Source organism: Lissotriton vulgaris, chromosome 2_1, assembly GCF_964263255.1.
Source record: "Lissotriton vulgaris chromosome 2_1, aLisVul1.2, whole genome shotgun sequence".
Taxonomy (NCBI): domain Eukaryota; kingdom Metazoa; phylum Chordata; class Amphibia; order Caudata; family Salamandridae; genus Lissotriton; species Lissotriton vulgaris.
Genome location: NC_141687.1, coordinates 1285105564 through 1285129520, shown reverse-complemented (window position 1 = coordinate 1285129520; position 23957 = coordinate 1285105564). Strand labels below are relative to the sequence as shown.

At 43.0% G+C, this 23957-nt stretch overlaps 1 protein-coding gene across 2 annotated transcripts in view; it reads left to right on the top strand.

Moving 5' to 3' along the window:
• The window catches only part of SIDT2 (SID1 transmembrane family member 2), a 292970-nt gene that overhangs the window by 77609 nt on the left and 191404 nt on the right, over positions 1-23957 (top strand). For both annotated transcript variants that reach the window (XM_086957049.1, XM_086957048.1), the window contains exons 8-10: positions 1014-1079; positions 22008-22098; positions 22362-22420. In XM_086957049.1, the coding sequence (XP_086813175.1) occupies positions 1014-1079; positions 22008-22098; positions 22362-22420 (216 nt within the window). The remainder of the gene's footprint in view (positions 1-1013; positions 1080-22007; positions 22099-22361; positions 22421-23957) is intronic.

Here is a 23957-nt window from a genome sequence, read left to right as displayed (position 1 = left end):
CTCAGTGTCTGCTCTTACAGTATCCTTATAGGGTATGCTCCACAGCACCTTCTCTTTGTCCTTTTATTCTCATGGTTACAGAATGGCAAGATCTGCCACTCCCATTCCCACAAGACACACAATTGATAGACGGAATGCAGAACAAATTAAAACATTCACCCCCAGATAAGAGATCTGGGTTAAATCCATCATTCATTTGCTCACCATGCCATCCCAGTTTAGACCTGGCCATATGCAAATTAGTCTTGACCCTGTGTCTCATGAGAACAGTCCAGCCCATACTGCCAAGCCAGATCCTCCCTGGACCAGAAACCAGCATCCTAGGACCGGTGTCTGGGTTTCACCCCTCATCAGCCAGGATAGCTTGAATCCAGTGGCACAGTGAGCCCGGGACCTACGTCTAGCATACCCGGCTCACTTAGGGCGAGAAAGCAAAACACTCCCACAGTGTTTGTGTGGAATTTTGTTCTTACTTCCTTCATGCCTTGCCACCATTGCTGCTATAGCTGCACTACGGGCTTCCCTAATGCCTATTTTCTGCCCTCCCACCCCTTCAGTAAGATGGACTTTGATCCCTCCTGACTTCCAGCTGAACTCCCATTCTTTGTCTACACACCATCCTCTTACCACTATTCTGCTAAAAGGTTCTTGTCTTTGTAATAGCGCTGCACCTTGGAGGAGGTGGTGAACGATGCAGCACAATATTAGAGTTCTTCAGAAAGAACCACAGGTTTCAGATCCATGTTTATATGTATTGAACGAATAGGCAGAGTGAATAGGAAATAAAATGCGTATAAAATGTCATCATTGGGCCCCAGTTCTAGTGACATTTCAAATTTGAGACTGGGGATCTTTGTTAGGAGGGCTCCTAATTGAGTTACGTGGGTCCCTTTGTGATTTCAGTTGAGCGGTTTCTTGGTGAGGGTGTTAATAAGGCAACTGGGGGGAAAGGGGTGGGAGGAAAAGTGGGGTATGTAGCTGTATACTTGTGCTAAGTATTGGTCTATCTTTAGGTCAACCCGTAGATCAGGGAAGTCGACAGAAGAGCCTGGATGTGATTGTGACGCCAGCACTCAGAAGTAAGTTTTGCAGTAGCCATTGTGGGCGTGGAGGGGGGAAGACTCTTGGAGTTGATTGATGGGTGGTTTATAGTTGGTTCTAAAAAAAGAGAAAAATGCTTGTAGAATTAAAGTGAAATGTCTAGATTCACAGAGCATATGCTTATCAGTTTCTTTCAGTATGTACAACAAAATTGTATATATTGAAAAGGATGATCCTTTAAATTAGCAAATTAATTTTGAAGCACAACCCCCCCAAAAAAACGAACTGTAACACCCCCATGACAGAGGAGTCCATTTTTGTGCTGTTCCTCACTTTGCTTTTCAGCACATTTTTCTTGCTCCCCTCCAAATTGGTTGTGAAATGACCTGATCCCTTTCTGCACCATAACCAACTGATCTTTGCTTTCCCACAACCTCTTAATTTAACTTAAGCACCTCCAGCACCAGTGGTTTTGTAGCAGGAAGCCTTCATCACTTTTCACTGTAGCAGGTGCCGGGCTGCCTCTCTGTCTCCTGAGCTGCATATATGCCTTCTCAGTCTTTGGTTCTCTGGCAGAATGAGACGTGGTGGGGCATGGTGTCTCGAGGGAAGAGATGAATTGAAAGTCCGGACATAGATTGTCCTATCAGCCAGTCAAATATGGGTTCATAGAGGGCGGCATGGGGCATCCGAACAGGCAAGAGCCACATTTGTGGTTTATTCTTGTGCGAGGAGAGTGAGATATTTTAGACTGATCCATATCCTTCCTTACCTGCAATGAGCACCTATTCAGAGCAGTAACCACTTTAGACTTAGCCCGATATTTGATTGGACACCTTCAGTTCACCTTCGCGCAGCGGATAGTTTCTGACCTTGCCTCACCCCTGCCTTTCCTTGACATCTTTACTGCTGCTGCTGCAGACTGACTGTTCTGTGTACACAAGTTCACTGACAAAATCAATGATTAAAGTGGAGTTATAGTTAGGTGTTGAAATAAGGTTAAAACTAACATTTTGGAAGAAAAAAAACTCTAATATTCACTTGTTATATTTTTCTAAGCTAACTATAACTTGCACTCCTGCTATTCAATGCTTATGGCCTAACACATAACATCAGCCACAACATGTTTAATGAAATCATTGATAACGTTGCTGATGACATCAAGGATAACTTCATAGTCATATACAGCATAGAGTTACTGAGTGTACACATGTAGGTCAATTGTATGGAAATAGCGAAGCCCTGGAGGTAAATGTAACTGTGCATTTTAAAAGTTATGTTGTGCACCATCTAAAAATCACTTAAGGTTGGGGTGCAGTAAGTACTCCATGTTAAAGAAGGTTAATATGGGTTGCAGAAGTATGTTTGAAAGGAGATGTGTGGCTTAAAGCCAAGGTTTGTTAAAAAAAAAAAGAATCTGCAGTAGGCCAAAATGTTTGTTAAAACACATTAACCACCAGTGGATCTCTATTTCGTGCCCACGTTAAACATTTGTAATACAGGGGTGTAGACTAATTGTATAAGCGCTGCATGTTTATTTCCAGAATTTTCCTAAAGATGTTGAGGCACTGTAGATTATTGAATAAGTACAGGGTACCGGTGTCCCATTTAGTGCTGGTTTATCTCATACTGGTGTTGTCATGGATCTAAGGATGTGTTTTATTATGCCCATCTGTGGAATGGGTGTAGAGGATTTTATTAAACTAGGGAGCACTGCCCATAGAGCCGGACATAAGCTGTCTTTACAGTGGCAAATGCATATCTGTCCACCTCTTGACTTTAAACTTTAAATTGTGGGTAATGTGAATCTTTTAGAGTGTAATCCTATTAAGGTGAAAGGAAAATTGTCCACAGGTGTAGCGTATTGAATTACTTCAGGTCCACACTGATTGTATGATGTCATCAATGATATTTATTATGTAATTTAAGTTGTCATGAATAATATGTGAGGTCATAAGCAGTGCATGGTAGGTGCAAACACATGTTAGTGTTTTTTACCCCATTTCAACACCTAACTATACAGTCACTGCAACATTTGTTTATGTGAGGCGGGGGGGGGGGTGTATTCACTGAAAAAAATAAAAAGGTTAAGGTGATGTTATAGTTTTAAACAAAAAAATCCCTGAAATTCACTAGTTATAGTTAACTGAAGTAACTATAACTCGATCACTGCCATGCACAGTGTTGTCATTAATGATATACAATGTGTTATGAGTGATGTAAAAGGTGAGGTCATGAGCAGTGCATTGCAAGAGTGTGAGGTATAGTTACGTCAGTTAACAATAACTGGTGAGATTCAGTGTTTTTGTTTTAGTTTAAAAGGTTACTTTTTAACTGCCATTTTTACTGACTAGAATGTCACTTTGTAATCAATGGTTATTCCAGTGAATTTCTATGGTTCTGTTAACGAGATGTAATTTTTTCCCCGTTCCTAACAAGGTCACTCTGCACATGCTGTGTCCAACCGGCATCAGGCGGCCAACATCTTGCTGCACACGGCATTTGGCTAAGCGCAGCGTAGGGTTTGCCGTAAGGTCTGGCCTGTGGCCATACCCTGCGCACACCAACCCTGCAGAAGGCGAACGCCCTGTTGCTTGCCAGCCCCCATAGTATTGCACCACCACAGCACTGCAGTACATCCACAAATGTACCTGCACCGAGCCTATCATTTCTACCACAGTAGTGGACCGCCACAAACAAAGGAGGATGTCCTTCTGGGACCCAATACATGGCCACGGTGTCAGAAAACCTTCTATATTACCCTCTTTTTCCTTTTTGTTTTTACCACACAGGGACAGAGTCCTAAAAGGGTGGTCTCAACTTTCTTTTCATGCTGTGAGAGAGTGTGTATTTTCAGACGGTGGCCCAGTCCGGTTTGTGACATTGGCTTATGTAAATGGCGACTGACAATCCGGAGGTGGACACTAGAAAGGAGGTACTTAGGGCAGTAACGTGGAATGTTCATGGGCTGAATGATTTTAGGAAACTGCGTAAAGTTTTGAACTATCTGCAGAGACACCACGTAGACTTAGCGCTGTTACAAGAGACGCACTTGCCTGAAAACAGCCCAAGATTGCAGGCTAGGGGCCTGAAGGGCCAGAATAACGGAGCAGGTTTCACAACACACACGCGCGGGGGGGTACTGACCTGGGTAAACCCGAAATCGGAATACACTTTGCGACAGGTATGTGCTGACCCAGGAGGTCGGTACGTCATATCACAATGCTCAGGCAGAGGGATGGATATATTGGTGGTTAATGTGTATGGCCCTAACTTTGACAGCCCTGAATTTTACCTGCACTTGGCTACAGTGGTGAGGGATTTTTCAGGCCCTCGAGTGGTATGGGGAGGGGATTTCAATATGACCAGATGGCCGGAGCTGGATAGATCGAGTGGCCCGGACAGGAGGCAGGCTCTAGCGGCCAGGGAACTAGATGGGTTACTGATTAGCGAAGACCTCACAGATGTGTGGCGCAGCTTATACTCGGGACAAGGGGGTTTCACGCACTACTCTGCCTTTCATAACATCCACACATGTATACATTATTGGCTGGCCTCCTCACAACTTCTTTACCTAGTGCGCGGCTGTCCGGTACTCCCCCGAACCCTCTCCGACCACTCCCCGGTCCTGATGACACTTGCAACCCCACAGAGGACAATACCCCCATTTGCATGGAGATTTCCGCCTTACTCGCTGCAAGACACACAATTTAGAGAGGAACTACACGAAGCGATAGAGACATATTTTGATATCAATATAGGATCCGTGGACAGTTTCTCCACGGTTTGGGAAGCATTTAAGGTTTACATTAGGGGAGAGGTAATGAGTAAACACTCGGGGGTGCTCCGCTCCATCCGACAACGGTTGACATCTCTGGAGCGGCAGGTGACGGACTGTGAGGGGCAACTGCTAGGGAGTGACTCAGATGACACACGAGTTGAGCTCAGGGAGCTGGTTGCGGAGCATCAGGCGGAGGCGGACGCAGACGCAGAACTGAAACATCTAGGGAAATATGCAACAGCTAGAGTGTATGGGGAGCGGGACAGGCCGGGCTCGATACTGGCCAACCTGGTCAAGCAGCAGAGACGTAAAGTAACGGCCATAAAGTCAGAGGAGGGGGACCTACTCACGGCTGAGGAAGAGATAGTCGATAGATTCAGGGGCTATTACTCGGAGCTTTACGAGTTGAGGGGGTCGGCCAGCGAGGAAGATATCCGGACTACCTGGAACACATCAATCTTCCGTTTTTAACGGATGTACACAGAGAACTTTTAATGCTCCCGGAACATGATAAGATACGCTAGGCTCTGAGCGGAATGAGGGCGGGGAGCGCCCCGGGTCGGATGGCCTAACAGTGGGGTTTTATAAGGCATTTCTGGACTTGCAGCTTCCGCATCTATCTGCATTATTTGCGGATCTGAGAGAGGCGGGTCTGATGCCGGCTACCATGAGAGAGGCATTGATTGTGGCCATCCAGAAGCCGGAGAAACCTCCGGAGGAATGTAGCTCCTATAGGCCGCTGTCGCTCTTGAACGTGGACACCAAAATATATGCGAAAGTACTTGCGACTAGACTGGCCCTGCTGACTCCGGAGTTGGTGTCGCCGGAACAGGCAGGCTTTGTGATGGGTCGGAACATTACATACAACCTAAGGACAGTGTTCGGAGCCCTCCAGCACATCTCACAGGACCGTAAGGCGATAGCTGTGTTTTTAGATATGGAGAAGGCCTTCAATTCGGTGGAGTGGCCTTTCATGAGTGCAGTCCTAAAGAGGCTGGGACTAGGCCAGGGGTTCTTACAGATGATGGCGGCACTGTACGCAGACTTGACAGCTCCGATACGCCTGGGAAACCGTGTGACGGACCCGATCCCCATTCGGCGGGGCACTCGCCAGGGGTGCCCCTTGTCACCCACGCTCTATGCGCTGGTGGTAGAACCACTGGCTTGTGCGATGCGGGAGTACCATAGTCACGAGGGCTGAATTTCCCCAATTATCGCTTGATCATTTCGACCTACGCGGATGATACACTTCTGTATGTCGGGAGCCAGAACAAAACCTGGTGCCACTCTTGCGTGAGGTGGTGAGGTTTGGGCCTCTTTCTGGGCTTACGGTCAACTGGAATAAGTCTATTGCGTTCCCTCTGACCCCGGCTACGGAGCAATTTGAGATGGAATATCCCTTGAGGTGGACCACTGACTCGGTGCACAACTGGGGATACAGTTACACACGGACCTGGACCTAGTTATGCGAGTAAACTATGGGACTGCCATGGCGCGAGTTGAAGACAATATAAATGTCTGGATGGGACTCCCGCTCTCGCTGATAGGTAGAATCTTGATCATGAAAATTATTGTATTGCCTAGATTACTGTATTTATTCAAGACCCTATGGTCTTGCCGAAATGCTTCTTCAGTTGCCTTAAGTCCTTGATGATAAAGCTGGCGTGGGCGGGGAAGCAAGCTAGGGTTCCAGTGGAGCGTCATGGTGTTGCCATATCACCTCGGTGGTCTGGGAGCTCCGGACTTTGAGCTATACTTCCGAGTGGCGTAGGGCGCACATGTCCATAGCTGGATACATGACAGGGAGAATGTGCCGTTTGTTCAGCTTGAGAGACTCTACACGGCACCTAAGCCGTTGCCAGCAACAATATTTGATCCAGTAGACAGGCGCACAGGATTGCTAGACTCGCTAAACTCACCCAGACATGCATGACAGGTTCTGCTGCAATACTACGCCGGGGCGTTGCTATACTCCCCACTGATGCGCATAGATTGGATGGCTTGGCTTTCGCCGTGTCTGGAAACAGGTGTCGTCTCTGCCCTGAACGTCTTGGGCATAATCACAGCTGGCGATATGTTTGTGGGGGGAGAGGGGGGGGGGGGGGGAGTGCTTAAATCGTTTACTGACGTGCTTCCGCCAGACACTGTGCCTACTGGGCTACAGCGCTTCCAGTTTCACCGAGGTAGAGGGGCCTGGCGGGAGCAACTGGGTGATAACTTATTGGAACCGGCAGAATTGTTAGAACTCACGCATGTGATTAGAACAACCTCCCCCTAAAAAATGGTTTCCACCCTGTATAGGATGACCATAACAGGCAGAGCAACAGGGTATAGTAAGGCACGTCTCGAGTGGCAGCGTGATTTGGGGATGGCGGTAGACGATGACATGTGGAGATACTGTTGCACCAACACGAGGTGTGTTTCCCTGAACGGGAATCACCGATTAATACATTTTAAATTTATCAATGGAGTTTATCATACCCCGGAGAGACTGTGCAGGTTCAGCCTGCGCGACAATGCGGCTTGTGACAGATGTGGGGCTGGGAACGCAGAGTTCTTACACTTAGCCTGGGAGTGCCAGGGGGTGCAACAATATTGGGGCAAAGTGTTCCAGACTATTGGTAAGAAACTGTATGAGGTGATAGTCCCGACCCCCATCCTAGCCCTGCTGGGATACTCGAAGGAACTACCCAAAGCACAGAGACGCTTAGTGGAGATAGGACTGCTGTTAGCTAAACGGAGGCTGGCTAGATGTTGGATGAGGGGTCCTCTCCCTAAGATAGAGCACTGGGACAGCGACTTGACCTACTGTTGCACTCAGACAGAGAATTACAGTGAACTTTTACCACTGAAGAGCAGGCCTAAGAATTTTTGGGGACTGTATGTTGAATACAAAAGGTGCCTGGCTGAGACTGAAGAGGAAGAGGGGAGGAGCGAGGAGAATAGCGCCACTGGGCCACATGTAGATGAAGCTCAGACCTCAGCAGAGGTGTAGCTTAGAGTTGGCAGCTCTGGGCTGTATCAGAAGGGGCCGATGTTGCCTCTGGGGCCTCCTACAGGTCCAACGTTAAGTGGGCGCCAACAAGAAATATAGGGATGCACCACAGGTTCATGGGGCATGTAGTAGAGATACTGGCATCGTTTGTTGTTGGTTGTATAATTGTAGAAAATGTGACGGAAAGTTTTATAAATGATATGTAACATAGTCGGAGGTGTGTTGAAAGGACTCGTATTTAACGCCGCCCGACCTCCGGAATGTGGGCTTGAAAGGCTGTGGTTAGATTGTGAAAATCGGTTAGCGCCGCCCCGGGTGAGGCATGACATTCTCTGACTGTATGATATGCAACTGTCACGGTTAAAAATAAAATAAAATTAAAAAAAAGACATTTTCTGTTGAAGCCAACAGTGATTGTGTGAGTAATCATTTGAGTACAGCATTGTGAGACACGTATGAACTTTAAATGGGTACTGAACTCTCAGAGTTTCCATATGATATATGGCTCTAGTTGGTTTCCAGAGAATGAGTGCGTTGGGCGTGAAACCTTACTACTGTTTTCTGTATCACTATATATATATATATATATATATATATATATATATATATATATATATATATATATATATATATATATATATATACTGAAAAAACCATAGGTTTGACACCAGTTATAGTTAGCTGGAAATTTTACTGACATAAAACCAATGAAATTCCCACGTTATAGTTAGTTGGACTCACTATAACTTGCGCGTGTAATGCACTGCTGATGACATCACATATTACATTACTCATGACATGGTCAGTGACGTCACTAATGAGATCACTGATGATACCATCCTTGTGACAGAGAGACTAACCTACTTGCACTCTAAAGTAACCCTTAAAACACATTTTGAAAAAAAAAAACTAACATATAAAAAAAAAGTGGACATACCTATACCAGTTACAACAACCAATTCAGTAATTCCAACATTTATATACACATCCAATAATTCACTAACAGTTCTATATAGTCACTTGTATATATACTCACTGATTATATATAGTGATACAGCTATACATCCTGTTATATACCGACAGACATCCAAAAGTAAATTACACACATATTCACACTTGCAAATAAACTAATAAACATCCATTTATTTACATAGACAGATATACACACAGTAGCACCTTACTTCTAAGTAAACTTACACTTACTTACTCTTTTAAACAATCACTTATAGAAACACATACTTATTTAAACAGGAACTCTTTCAATCTCTCACTGTCACATATACTCACTTATATATATCAATACTTACATAAACTAGATTAAAACATATATCGTTACTGATAAACACACTAGTGAGGCAGGCATTCACTCACTAACACACACATATACACACTCAGCCATCCATACAGTCCTCCACATCCATTAAGACACTTATTTAAACATTTATTTTTACATCGACCTCTACATATACATATATAAAACATATTTATTTTTTAAAAAGACAGACATTCACTAGGTGGTGTTATCAGTGATCTCATGAGTGATGTAATATGTGATGTCATCAGCAGTGCATTACACGCGCAAGTTATAGTGAGTCCAACTAACTATAACGTGGAATTTCATTGGTTTTATGTCAGTAAAATTTCCAGCTAACTATAACTGGTGTCAAACCTATGGTTTTTTCAGTGAATTTCATAGGTTTTTCAAATGCTACTTCCTAACTATAACGTGTGTAAAACCTATGGTTTTTTCAGTGAATTTCATAGTTTTTTTGAATGCTAGTTCCTAAGTATGTAATCACGTTCGTAACTAGATAGTGTCACCGCCTACACGTCCTGAGAAGCGCATGTAAAGTCATGTGACTTGAAAACAAGACTTCCAATTGGTTCTTAGTAGTTTCTGTTCTGGAATTTACACGAAGCACTCCACCCACTTTCCTCACAATCTTTTCTACTCTCAAGAGACAACAACGTCGAGCATCTTCCGGAAAACTTTGCTGAAATGGCTGCCCTTCCGCATTCATCTTCCGAATCTGAAGGAAATGAGCGACCACCGTTAAGAAGAAAAAAGGAATCTTTCATTTGGCAATTTTTTACTTATCCTGAAGATCAAAAGAAAGTGAATGCGCCAAAAGTAACCTGCACGATATGCAATTCGGAGCTCTCAAGGGGAAATCCAAATAAAAAATATTCCTTTTCTATACACACCATGCAGCGGCATGTTAAACAAAGGCATCCTGAGCATTATGCAAAAGCATCGACAAGAGCCCTGGCCACGCTATTACCATCAGAGGTGGCCAGCACATTTTCTGGTGGACGACCTATCTCCATCGAGTGCTGAGATGGACTTGAGACCATATCTTGCGAAGGTGCATATGAAATACAACGAGTGTGGAGAAATTCTTTTGTATGGAGAGCAGAGCCTCGTTCTTATTAAACTCAAAATTGAAAGTCACAAATGCCCCAAGAAAAGATAAATTTCTTCACTTCATTTTCATACTATTACATACTGAAAAATGTAGTAGCAACTTTCAGAAATCGAAAGCATCATAACACTTCTTCCCCAAAAAAAAAAAATTCTTTTTAGAACTAACTTTCTACCAAAATGTGCTCCAAGAGCATATTATGAGATGTTTTTTCGCCGCTTTATTTTAGTGCGAGACCGGGTGCGCGCACCCTCCTATCGCGTACAGGACCTGACACTTGCATGTGAAGTCATGTGACTTCTAAACAACACTTCTAATTGGTTCTTGGTAGTTTCTATTCTGGAATTTACACGCAGCACTCCACCCACTTCCATCACTTTCTTTTCTACTCTCAAGAGAGAAAAACGTCGAACATCTTCCCGAAGACTTCGCTACAATGGCTACCGTTCCGCATTCATCTTCCGAATCTGAAGGAAATGAGCGACCACCTTTGACAAGAAAAACGGAGGCCACGCTATTACCATCAGAAGTAATAAGCACATCTTCCGGTGGACGACCTGTATCTCCATCGAGTGCTGAAATGGACTTCAGACCATATCTTGCGAACGTGCACATGAAATGCACGAACTGTGGAGAACTTCTTGTATACGGAGAGCAAAGCTTTACTCTAATTAAACACACAATTGAGAGTCATAAATGCTCCAAGAAAAGTTAAATTTCTTCACTTTATTTGGATAGTATAACATACTGAAAAATGTCGTAGCAACTTTAAGAAATCAAAAGCATCATAACACTTGTTTCCCAAAAAAAAAAAAAAAGTTCTTTTCAGAACTAACTCTTTCTACCAAAACGTGCTCCAAGAGCATATTATGAGATGTTTTTTCGCCGCTTTCTTATAGTGCGCGACCGGGTGCGCGCACCCATTTATCGCGTACAGGCGTCGAGACACGCATGTGCAGTCATGTGACTTTAAAACAACACTTCCAATTGGTTCTTACTAGTTTCTATTCTGCAATTTACACGGAACACTCCACCCACTTCCCTAGAAAACCAGTTTATCGAAAAACTTTTAAAGCCTCCTCTTATGAAATATTCGACATCAATCACATAGCAGAGTACTAAATAGCACTATATACACTCCGTCCCTTAATTATAAGAGACTTATTGCTATGTAAAAGCAACTTTTGTTTTCACGCGATAATGTGAAATGCTGAGCCTGTTACACAATTTGCTTTCACATATATGTTACTATTCTCCTTCGAGCACTAACACCGTAGAAAATACCACCAATAGCGGTGATATTTTTTACACCGACAACGGGCGATTTCTATCGCTTAGACCCCTTACAATTATAAAGTTTTATTTCCTAAGTCCCTGATCTCCAACTGTGCAACGTAGCTCCCCTGTGTGTCGTAATAAGGTCCATAAACAAAAACTACCGGGCCAGCATTATAAACATGCACAGAACCACAAAACGACAAGAGCCACCATGTTGATATATATCCTTAATATAATAAACCTCTGAGAATAAATACATATTTCCGTGGCACCCCATAACACAAATGTGGCGTCCTCTGACTCTGCTCCATTACCAAACACCGTAACTCCCCGCCCCCCTCACTTTTCACTAAACTCCGCACTCCACCCCACCCGGACCCCCTATTACAAACCCCCAACCTACCCTCCCTGCCCAAACCCACCATGAACCTCAAACCGCCCCTAGAAAACTTATAAGACACAGGATTACTAAAACTCAAAGAATACGCAACAGGCAGATAATGTAAATAGTACATAAAGGCACATATTTTTTCCATAATACTATTTAAAAACATGTTCTATTTTTTATAAATCTATCATGCATCTGACCCTCTAGAACTGCTTTCAAAACGTGAACTATAAACCTCTACTTTTCATTTTCAAACCATACACTTTCATCTGACCCTCTAGAACTGCTTTCAAAACGTGAACTATAAACCTCTACTTTTCATTTTCAAACCATACACTTTCAATTACATTATTTTTTTTTCCACAATTCATGTAATGTTACACACCTTTTCTAAAATACACCAGTCCCTATCATTTATAAGGATTTATTTTCAGTCTTCATCAGTGACACTTTCTTAACATATAATAGAAATCACTATAACTTTTTAAACGACAATGCTAACGCGGTAAAAATAACCCTTCATTTGCTTTCCTTTAAGAATGCAGACTATGTACCCCACGCATGCGTTTCTTGATCTTTGTATTTGGCAGCGAATACCGACCTTGAATCGGAAGACATGAACAAGACCGCCATTGTCACATTTAAAACTGAACGTTGCATCTGCTCACACACATATCTTTCACTAAGCTAACATTCACAGAAAACAGCATTGATGTAAAAAAAAAATTGACCTTGCTTTACAACTCCCTCAAATCACTCCCTTATTTTTTAACGCATCCTCCAGTTCAAAAAAAGCTACTTTTTGATAACCACTAAGCAATATATAAGTGACTAGACTCCTAGAAAATGTATCAAGTCATTCTGCTCCTCTCCACTGCATAGCCAGTGACCTAATTCTGTGGAGTTGCTATACAACCAGCGGTGCTGCGCCGTTTCCTTTACCATCTTGGGAAATTCAAAATGGATGTCCCTCCTGCCTTCGCAAACGAGCCGGACCACTTAGAACTATTTCGACAGAGAATGCTTCTGTACTACGGCACCTTACCACTCTCAACTTTGAATACTTCATATCGATTATCATTTCGATATTCGTATTTCACCTGTGTGCAGCCTGTATTTCATTGCCTGAGCTGTGATTTCACGTGGGCCCTGGATTTATGTCTCTGCAATTTGGTACCTCCTGAACCGAATTACAATCACCTCATGAATCCGTTACTTGATCATGAACAGCTTTGTTACAACGGAGGGTTTATGGCCTTTGCAGCGATACAAGGAGTTCTGGGTCATTGGAATATATTCGCAGCGGCGCAAGATTTCCTAACAGAGAGCTACATCGAAAACCCACCGAGCTGCCCTATGATGGTAAAAGACGCTCCAATAATGACAGATCATGAATGCTCCTTTCATCTTCTCAATTGGATGGCTGACATGTTTTCAGATGATAACAATGATTTCATGTTAGAGGCACTTGCTGCATACTTTGCCTACACAATGGACGGTTAACTCTTTCCTAACAGCGAGCTACATCGAAAACCCATGACCTGCACTCTGATGGTAAAAGAGGCTCCGATTATAACAGATCATCAATACTGCTTTACTCTTTTCCATTGGATAGCTGACATACTTTCAAATGATAAAACTGATTTCCTGTTACAAGCAGAAGCTACCTATTTTGCCTAAACAATGCTTCAATAACTCTCATACAAGCCATTGACGTCCTCATTTCCTTTTGGTTTTCTATATTCTTCACGTTCTTTTCCATATTTTCTTTTGAAGAACAGACCTATTTGCTTTACTAACAGTGGACATTATGATTTCGTGTTGTTTGACAGCTGATTCATAAAGTAATGATGTATAACCACTTGCATTTTCATATATCGTTCCTAAACTGAAAGGCCAGAGACCTTCTTCCATTTATTAAAATATAATATACTTCCTTATAAGAGTGTACAATGTTTTTTTCCAACTATATTCATTTTTCTTCAACTATAGCGTTTGTATTCCATGTACTACTGACAATACCAATTACTGTGTTTTTTGCAATTTCTGTACTCATATTACATAATGATTTGCCTTTAAAACAGTACATTTCTAAATAAACATTTCAAATATTCACGGTTTCTCTTTTAATCCATAATCTGAACTGAAATGATTTCATATTGAAAAACTATTCATGGGTTCCACATAACCTTAACTGTAGACACTGAAGACCTTATTTATAAAGACCTTCCGCCGCCACTGCCTCATTTTTTAAAATGGGAAAAAGTAACGCACCGGTGGCGCAAGGCCTTCATAAATAAAGTCCTGAATGTTCTCTTTTCTCGACCTCACTTACTGATACTAGAACCTGCAAGCCAATTACGGCCCGTGAACTCTTTCTTAGTAGGTCGCGCACCGTAAAGACAGTTATACCACTGTTAACATTTTTTAAGCACCGACACAGTTCCGCTTTACTCCGAGTTAATCACTGCTCCCACAGGCCAGACGCTATGTTGTATTTCTCTCCTTATCACCCTTTCATCTCCACAATAACAAACAGTTCTCCGCCTGCCACCACAGAACAGACTCAGATGCAGAGGCACCAAAGAGTGAACCCATCACCAACTGCCATCTCCGGCTGTTTCCATGGTTACACCGCATTCTGCACCTTGCTGAAGGCACAGGTCAAAAGTTCATGTCTTAACGTTCTACAACAAACTAAGAACACTATTTTCCCTCCAGAAACACCGGCCAATATACAGCTCTGTTACATATCTTGTTTTTTCACACCCAATAGTACTTTTCGTTTAACATAAACATTAACATGGAACGTACTGTTCAATCTCCACTTGTTACAATCAACCAATCATTTTTATTTTTTAAACCACACCCAGCCTCTTCCTTTTTCTATATTTAGAATTTCAACTTCTAACTACCATTCCACTTCCAGAACCGATCGGAGGACGACTACAAATCCCTTGAAAATGAAGGTCTGGCTAATAGGACACAGTTATATTCACTGGAGTGAAAAATATGCAGTAAGCAGACGAATTTGCAACCTCGGCTTACCAAATGTACACATAACATGGATTTCCAAAAGAGGATTGAAATGTCACCAATTGATTCCATTGGTGAAAACTTTTATGCATCTCCCAGAACCAGACCTTATAATTGTGCACTGTGGTGGGAACGATCTAGGCACAATCACTGGTGTAGGTCTGGAAATGCTTCTAAAAGACACCTTTCGACAATTGATGACACTTTTTCCTCGATCTGCCTTGGTATATTCCAATATATGCCAAAGACAGAAATGGAATTGGTCCAATCAACATTGTGCACAATTTGAGAAAGCAAGGAGACATGTAAATAAATCTGTTTCTGCGTTCCTCAGAGATTATAGCATGGGTTCTATTTACCACAACAACTTGCGATACCACATGCAAGACGTCTATAGGAGAGACGGTGTTCATTTCACGAATGAGGGAAACAGAATCTTCCTCTGCAACATCAGGCTCTGCATCGGTACTTACTTATAAATGCAGAAAACACTCAATTAACACAAGGGCTCTTTTCAGAGCCACCTTATATCTAAGCACTCAAACTTCTGATTTATCTCCATTTTCACACTCTTGTGAATAGGTGTGCGCGACCGGGTGCGCGCACCCCGTTATTTTTTTCCCGAAAAAAAAATATCTTTTCACGTTTAATGGCCTTACTGCACACCCCGAGAGAACCTACGCAGCAAAACAATCTCTACCTTCTCCCCTTTCCATGTTTCAACGCTTTGAAATGAACAATATATTTACTCGCAGTGACAAAATGGCGGACAAAACTTCCTGATTTCCTTCGAATCGAACGTTAACAGACGTCACGCAGCAAAAAAAAATTCCGCTCACGCGCAGCCGCTTGGGTGCGCGCACGTGTGCGCGCCTATAGATATATAATTGACTTTAACTTTAATTTTCTCAACAACTACTGAAGGGATTTACACCATTCCAAAAAAAGCGTAATCTGCGAACAAGACTCTACAGTTTTGGCAAATTTCTTATAAATCCATTCAGCCGTTCGACCTGTAGCCGAGTCTAAAGGTCCTATGGAAAATAACATGGAGAAAACAAGTTTTGGGACCCCCCTTATATCTCAGCCCCCACTTGACCAATCCCCCCCAAACTTTCAGGGAAGGAGCGCAGCGGACCGAGCCATCTTCTTTGAGAAATTCGCAAAGACTCATCCACCAGGGCCAAAGTTATTCCAAATAGAATGTTGAGGATTTCCTATGGAAACTAGGTCCTAACTATAACTACCTACTGGCGACCGCCAGTAGGTAATATATATATATATATATATATATATATATAATTTGTATACCAAACGCCCTGAAGCTTTCAAAAAGGGGCACTCGACTGCGCTCCCAACCAACCGGTTATTTCTACCTCTTTGCAGCTTGCCCCTCCGTATGCCTTGTTAGCTCACAGATTCCGACGCGTTTCGAGGCATATCACGCCTCTTCATCCAGGGCACAAACAGACATTTGATAGCTTAACCTAATTTCCGCATTTTATTCAAATTGCCCCCAGTGGGCTTGGCTTCACATATTGTCATTAAAGCATGATGGACTTTGTTGTCTTAGGGGTTAAGATTTGTGATTTCCTTTAGTAAGTTCAAAGCCTTGTTTGTCATTATTTTCCTTTTTGTAATTTCCTTAGTAGGATAGGCAACCTCGGGCACGCTATTAATTTGCATATAGAGCATAGTGCTGCTCCGAGTAGATTCGTTCCGCTCTGCAGCCTTCCCAAGGTCCGGAATGGTGCTCCTTTTCACGGCCAGGCAGCCGTGGAGAGTTAATTTTGTATACCAAACGCCCTGAAGCTTTCAAAAGGGGCACTCGACTGCGCTCCCAACCAACCGGTTATTTCTACCTCTTTGCAGCCTGCCCCTCCGTATGCCATGTTAGTTCACAGATTCCGACGCGTTTCGAGGCATATCACGCCTCTTCATCCAGGGCACAAACAGGCATTTGATAGCTTAACCTCATTTCCGCATTTTATTCAAATTGCCCCCAGTGGGCTTGGCTTCACATATTGTCATTAAAGCATGATGGACTTTGTAGTCTTAGGGGTTAAGATTCGTGATTTCCTTTAGTAAGTTCAAAGCCTTGTTTGCCATTATTGTCCTTTGTAATTTCCTTACTAGGCTAGGCAACCTCGGGGCACGCTATTAATTTGCATATGGAGCATAGTGCTCCTCCGAGTAGATTCATTCCGCTCTGCAGCCTTCCCAAGATCCGGAATGGTGCTCCTTTTCATGGCCAGGCAGCCGCGGAGAGTTAATTTTGTATACCAAACGCCCTGAAGCTTTCAAAAGGGGCACTCAACTGCGCTCCCAACCAACCGGTTATTTCTACCTCTTTGCAGCTTGCCCCTCCGTATGCCATGTTAGTGCATAGATTCCGATCACAATGGAGGGTTACTATGTTAAAAGACACACCTACTTCAAAAGATCAATTTATTATAAAGCTGATGTGGTGTGTTGTTAAAATTCATATGGGTATACTCTTGGACCTAGTTACTGGGTCCTAGTACATTGTGGCTTCACCTTTTTCTCTGGACACTGCTGCGTTACTCCAGAGTTGACCTCAGGCTTGAAGTAGGCATACAGCACAAACGATGACCCAATGATAAATGCCATAACGTCTATGTGGGGCGGAGAATCAACATAAACCGCATCACCTCAATACATAGCGTTTATGAGGGTTATCTACACTACTGTGCGTAACGCAGTTACAAGTGTCTATGTCCACCTATGATAAAAATTATATATATATATCACCTTCTGTCAGTCAAGTTGTCACAGTCGACAAACTAGCATCCAGTCCCTTTCGAAGTAAATCAACTTTTCTACCCCTCATGCCAAAGGATGCAGTAGACGTTTTCAGTGACAGAGTAGTCGCTGAATTAAAGCAATTGAATAGGGTCACTTTGGGAAAAAAGAAACAACAAAACTACAACAATGAACAATATTTGTCATTAATGAGAAAATTGTAAAAAACGCCGATAAAGGTGGTAACACGGTTCTATGGGCTAAACTTGATTATCTTAAAGAAGCCACAAAACAGTTGGGGGATCCCATGTGTTATACCAAAACCACCAAATTTGCCATGCTAAAAAGCAATGAATCTACTAGAAAGAACATCTATCAATGGCAAAGAAAGGGTCTCCTAACCAAGGATGAGGCCAAATTTTTGAGCGTTATACATCCCATCACCCCAGTTTTCTACCTTCTTCCCAAAGTTCACAAGTTGATCACCCCTATCCTGGTCGTCCTATTATTTCGGCACGTGGGAGTATTAATGAAAATCTATCAAAATATATTGATTTTTTTCTTCAACCTCACATGACTTCACTCCCTTCTTATCTTAAGGACACTACAGACTTTTTGGTTAAAATCAAAGACATGAATTGGTGTTCTGATTTCTGTTTTTTTGGTGATAGATATAGAATACCTTTATACGAGCATCCACCATTCCCAGGGTATTGAGGCCGTTGAATATTATTTGGATACACGCAATGCAGTCCTGCGCGATCATAACATCATGTTGGTAGAGATGATTAAGATTTGTTTAACCAACAACCATTTCCAATTTGAAAACAAAATATACCACCAAGAACGGGGGTTGCCATGGGCTTGTGCTTCTCCCCCAGCTATTCATGTTTACATGTTGGCTGGTGGGAGGAGCACATGCTTGGTAAAACTCACAGCCAGTGGTTTCCACATCTAGCCCATTACTGGCGTTTCATAGATGATATATGTATCATTTGGAAAGGGTCGCAGGCTCAGGCTCAAATTTTTGTAGACGAGATAAACATCAACACTCGCAATTTGAAATTCACTGCCACAATCACATCAAGCTCGGCTGAGTTTTTAGATGTGCAGATTTACATAGAGCAGGGTAGGCTTCATACTAAGTTATACAGGAAGTCAACGGCGGGTAATGCCATCCTCCACGCCCGTAGTGCTCATCCATCTCACACCATAAACAGTATTCCCTTCGGCGAATTTATCCGCATTAAGAGAATTTGCAGTGATCCAATCACATCTAACCAGTGCCTAGCCGAATCAGTTCAAAGGTTTCTTGAGCGCGGCTACAAGTTAGAGCTTTTGAACTGTGCGCTCGCGAAAGCGTCTTCACTTTCGAGAGCTGAATTATTGACCCCCAAAAACTTGACTACTTCTGATGTTAGCTCCACTGGTTCTGTCCGCCTCATTACCACTTATTGTTCACAAGAACGAAAATTGAGACGGATCATCAATTCAGAATGGCCTATTGTTTTGACAGATGTTATTTTAGGTCTCATCTTACCTAAATTGCCTGCGATTACCTTCAGGAGGGCTCCCTCCATGACGGATGTATTTATTTATTTATTTTTGACATTTCTAAAGCGCGACAAATACCCGCAGGCGTCTCGGCGCTGAGAATGCACTTACTTGTAGAACGGAGAACTAGAGAGAGTAGTGGGGAATTATTGGTCGAACAGCCAGGTCTTTAAAAGTTTACGGAAATGAAGAAGGGAAGGACTCAACCTGATATTTTGGGGGAGAGTATTCCACAATTTAGGAGCTGCTACTAAAAAGCGGCGATCGCCCCAAAACACTGTTTTGGAGCGTGGAATGACTAGCTGGTTGAGGGTGGCAGAACGAAGCAATCTACTAGGTTTGTAGAATTGGAGTTGGTCTTTCAGAAAATGTGGTCCTTGATTATTGAGTGCCTTGTAAACTATACATAAGGACTTGAAATGTATTCTGTTCCGGATCGTCAGCCAATGGTATTCCTTTATGATTTTTGATATGGGCTCGTATTTGGTCTTCCCAGAGAGCAGAAGTGCTGCCCCATTTTGTATGGTTTGTAGTTTCCTTATGACTCTGGACTGTGCATTGAGAAATAAACCGTTGCAGTAGTCCAGAGTTGACAGAACTAAGGAGCTGACCAATGTTTTGATGTATTGGATAAGACCCTGCCTGAATTAACACCTAAACGCACTTGGCTGTCCAAAACAGGTTTTTTCAAATGCACGTCATGCCGCGCATGCACATTTGCGAGAAATGGCACGCATTATAAATCTGCATTTAATGACAAACCTATCGCCATTAATGAATATCTTGCATGCCGTAGTGATTTTGTCATCTACCAATTAACCTGTACCTGCAATCCTGTCATACATTGGCAGCACTAAGTTGCCGGCCAATCAACGCATCTTGCAGCATGTGCGAGCCATAGTCAACTCGGACAGCAATTATCCTGTGGCTTGCCACTTTAAAGCTGTCCATGGGAACAAATTGAAAGATCTGCAGTACATGCTTTTGGGGTCCATCCCTAACCCCGGACGGGGGGGGGGGGGGGGTGACCGACCGAGAAAAACTTCTTAGACAAAAAGAAACGTATTTTATCTTGTTACTTGATTCTAAGGCACCTAATGGATTGAATGCAATTGATGAACTCCATAATTTTCTGTAATTAGAGCTTCTGAGTCTTCATCATTTTGTTTCTGTAGTATCATGTCCTGGTGTTGGTTATTTCTGAAGAATGTTAGGTCGTTGAATGTACACTTTTTTGAAGTATATATACACAATATGAATTAGTAGGTTTTTCATAATTCCTGTTCCAGCTGTCTTAAAAATGTTTTTATATATCTTTTTTCACCCATTAGACACGAGCACTTTAGTTAATTTGGCATACATCACACTATGTTCAAACATCTTTTTTGCATTGTATTGCACGGGAAATATATGCACACTGTTTAGTGGTCATTAGAGAATGCATTTGCAACTTGCGTTTGTATGAATTTTGTTCAAGGCACACTATGTGCACATTTCATTCAATAACACATTTTGTATTTGATTCAAGGTTCATTCAAAGCCTATGTTTGTTAATTAATTTTGGGCAATGTTGCTCTTGGGATTCTCATTGATTATGCGTTTACCATCATGTAATAGATTTTATCTGGCCACATCATGATTTTGCAATAGGAGCACTATGCTCCCACTGTTACTGTGTGTTTTTCTTGCTTGCATTGTATACAAGCAGCCATGAATGAATTCATTGTTTGATTCTATGCCATTATGTTTATTTTTGCCTTTCATCCCTTTTTTTTATGGGCGGTAGAGCTTTTGAAACACTATATAACACCTACTTTGGGCGCGTCATGTGACCAAGCTCCGCCTGCGGAGCGAAACGCATCGAGGATAGCACTTAAATTACCACTGCTGACACAATTGATGGTGTGATGGCGCTTTACTTCAAAGTTTGAATCGATTTGTGAAAGGAGAAGAGGTCTGCGCCTGTCTTATACCGCGTTGATAGCGGTCAGGATTGCTACGAGATATATATATATATATATATAATGTTTTGCTCACCATAAGAATTTTTAGGAAAAAAAACATGCATTGTAAAAGTACAACAAGTTGTATAATACGCATTATAACATACCACATAATAATGGTACGCATGGTAACATTTGGTATTCCATAGTGGGTCATAAGACTTTTCGACTGTAGCTTGTATTATCTCCAAGCCCAAGGATCAAAGCACTCATGACATCTCCCGGTCAAGTAGACAACCCTGGTGCTTCTATTATCCTAATGTACAATGCCTATTTCATACATTTGACCATGTGCTCAAATTGCTGTGTGCTCGATGTCTTCTCATATTACCAGACTTTACAGATTCAAAAATATTCTTGCCTTTTGCCCATTCTATAACTGACGTGTGCTTTACTTTGCACATGGCCCTCGACATATCTGCATTGCATAAGGACTTTAGCTATTATGTGCCACGTATCTTCACGCATTGCACGCCCTTACAGCTCATGCAGACATGAAATGAAAATATACTTGAAAAACTGTCATCCCAACAGAACAGTTGTCCAAATTTCTAAAGACTACCATCTGTCTCTGGATTGCCTTCCACACCTGGGTTTGCAGTGCACCTTACCTTTATCACCAAAGATATTTTTGTAGGGAGGATATTGTTTCCAGGCACCTTAGTGTGTGCCTTTATCACAACTGATGCTTGCTTGAGGGGAATGTTCTTTCTGTGCACCTTACCACATGCTTTTATTCCCATAGATGCCTATGTTGGCGGGATGTTATTCTGTCTGGGCATTTTCCTATCCTTCTACCTGCTGACATTCATCATTGCCTGTTGGGAGCACTGGAGGTAAGGCATATTGTGACTGGAACTGGTGGAGTGAAAGGGTAAAAAGATCTGGGAGGGATGGCAGAAGGAAGAGATGGAGAGGAGGAGTGCAGAAATAGTTTTGTTTGGAGCTCTCTTATGAATGGGAAAGAAGTGACGGAGGCAAAGAGTGGTATTGGGGTCAACAATTGGAGAGCCAGATTGGAGTAGCAGAAAAGTGACTGAGCGCATTGAGATTCTTGCTGGTACAGTATCCTCACTGCTGATGAATACTGTTCTTGCAGACAGCAGAAAAAGAAGAAAGGACTGCTGACACCTGTGAGCACCCCAAGTGATGAAACTGGTACCGTATTTGCAGCCTGGCCCACAGCTGCTTTTATTTTCTACTAATTAATGTTGTACCTTGTGTGATAAAAGAAGTATGATTCTGAGGATCAGTCTTCAGGTTTAGGCTTCTCCATGGCAAGGGAACATATAAACCACTAGTCAGCAGGTTGTAGCATGCAAATGGAAACAGAATTTGGGAACTTACTATATGCAAGAGCCATGAATGAACAGTATGTGGGGAAAGCTCTGAGGAAGGTCCATACTTTCCTCCTCCTGCTATCCCTGATTGTACATTCTCCCTACTGTTGTGTCTGGAAATTGATCTGTAAGGAGGTGGAAGTGTACATAGCCACACACACACACATAGATCAGACCCTCCCTCTCATGGTGTACCCTCCATATAGAATGAGGTTGTTGTTCACCATATGCTTGTTTTATGTTGAGGAATTGACCTGAATATAATGCACTTCTCTGTTTCTGTCTCTCTTTCCACCCATGTTTTATTCACATTTGCAGCCTCCTTACTCGGTAAGACTGTTATTTTCTGATCATTAGTGTAAGGTAGCATGGTCTGTAGGGTTACATGCACCAAACTCTTGTACTAACTCTGAGCATTCTCTGCTTACTCACTTTACCCAGAGAAAGTGTTACTTGTTCTGAAGATGGCTACTCCATTGTATTCCATGCAAAATGTTAGGTTCGAGGCATGTGGGCTGCTAAATTCATATCTAGTGCATAGATCGCCGCCTAGTGTTGGGTCTGGATGATTGCACCTTGTTGTCCTGGAAGAGTCTTCGAAGTATCACGAGATAGGTGGCTCCTCCCCTGGACTACAGTGCGCATGGGTATCGACTCCATCCCCAGATTGTTTTTTTCCGCCATTGGGTTCGGATGGGATTTCGACGTCTCCTGTTCGAAACCGATAAAACAACTTCTTAAAGGCCAAAAGGCTTTCCTTACTTCGTCGGTATTGTTCGCGTTCGGTCTCGAGTATACTCCGGCTCGTCGAGTCGGATTTCGGAGGAGTCAGGTGACTCTTCGGTCATCGAGGCCCTGTCGACGCAGCAAGACCCAGACAATTCTACGATGGAACGGAGTCCGTTCAAGTACTGCCCCGTGTGTGGTTCGAAGTACCCACACATCGACGTGCACCTTGTGTGCAACAAGTGCCTATCGCCGGACCACGACGAGGCCAGCTGTATGGCCTGTTCAAGATTTCAATCGAAAAAGACGATCAAGCTTCGGCGCGTGGCGCGCCTCGAGGCCCACCGATCGGCCCCGGCACCAGTGGACATCTTCGACAGCCGCGACGCAGGCGAGCAAGAACTTCACCTGCAGATTTCACCTCCATCGGCGGAGGTCGAGGCCGACTACGGAGAGGACCAAGACCTCGAGGAAGACGTCGAGGAGGTAGGGGACGACGAAGAACCTTTTGGGGCCGTGGAAGATAGCTCGGAGGATGAGCTATGCCCCGTACAAACTATTACAAAGGCTCAGGTCACGGGATCGCCACAAGGCCTTACCCACGACCCTACACCTCGCTCCTCGGCCCC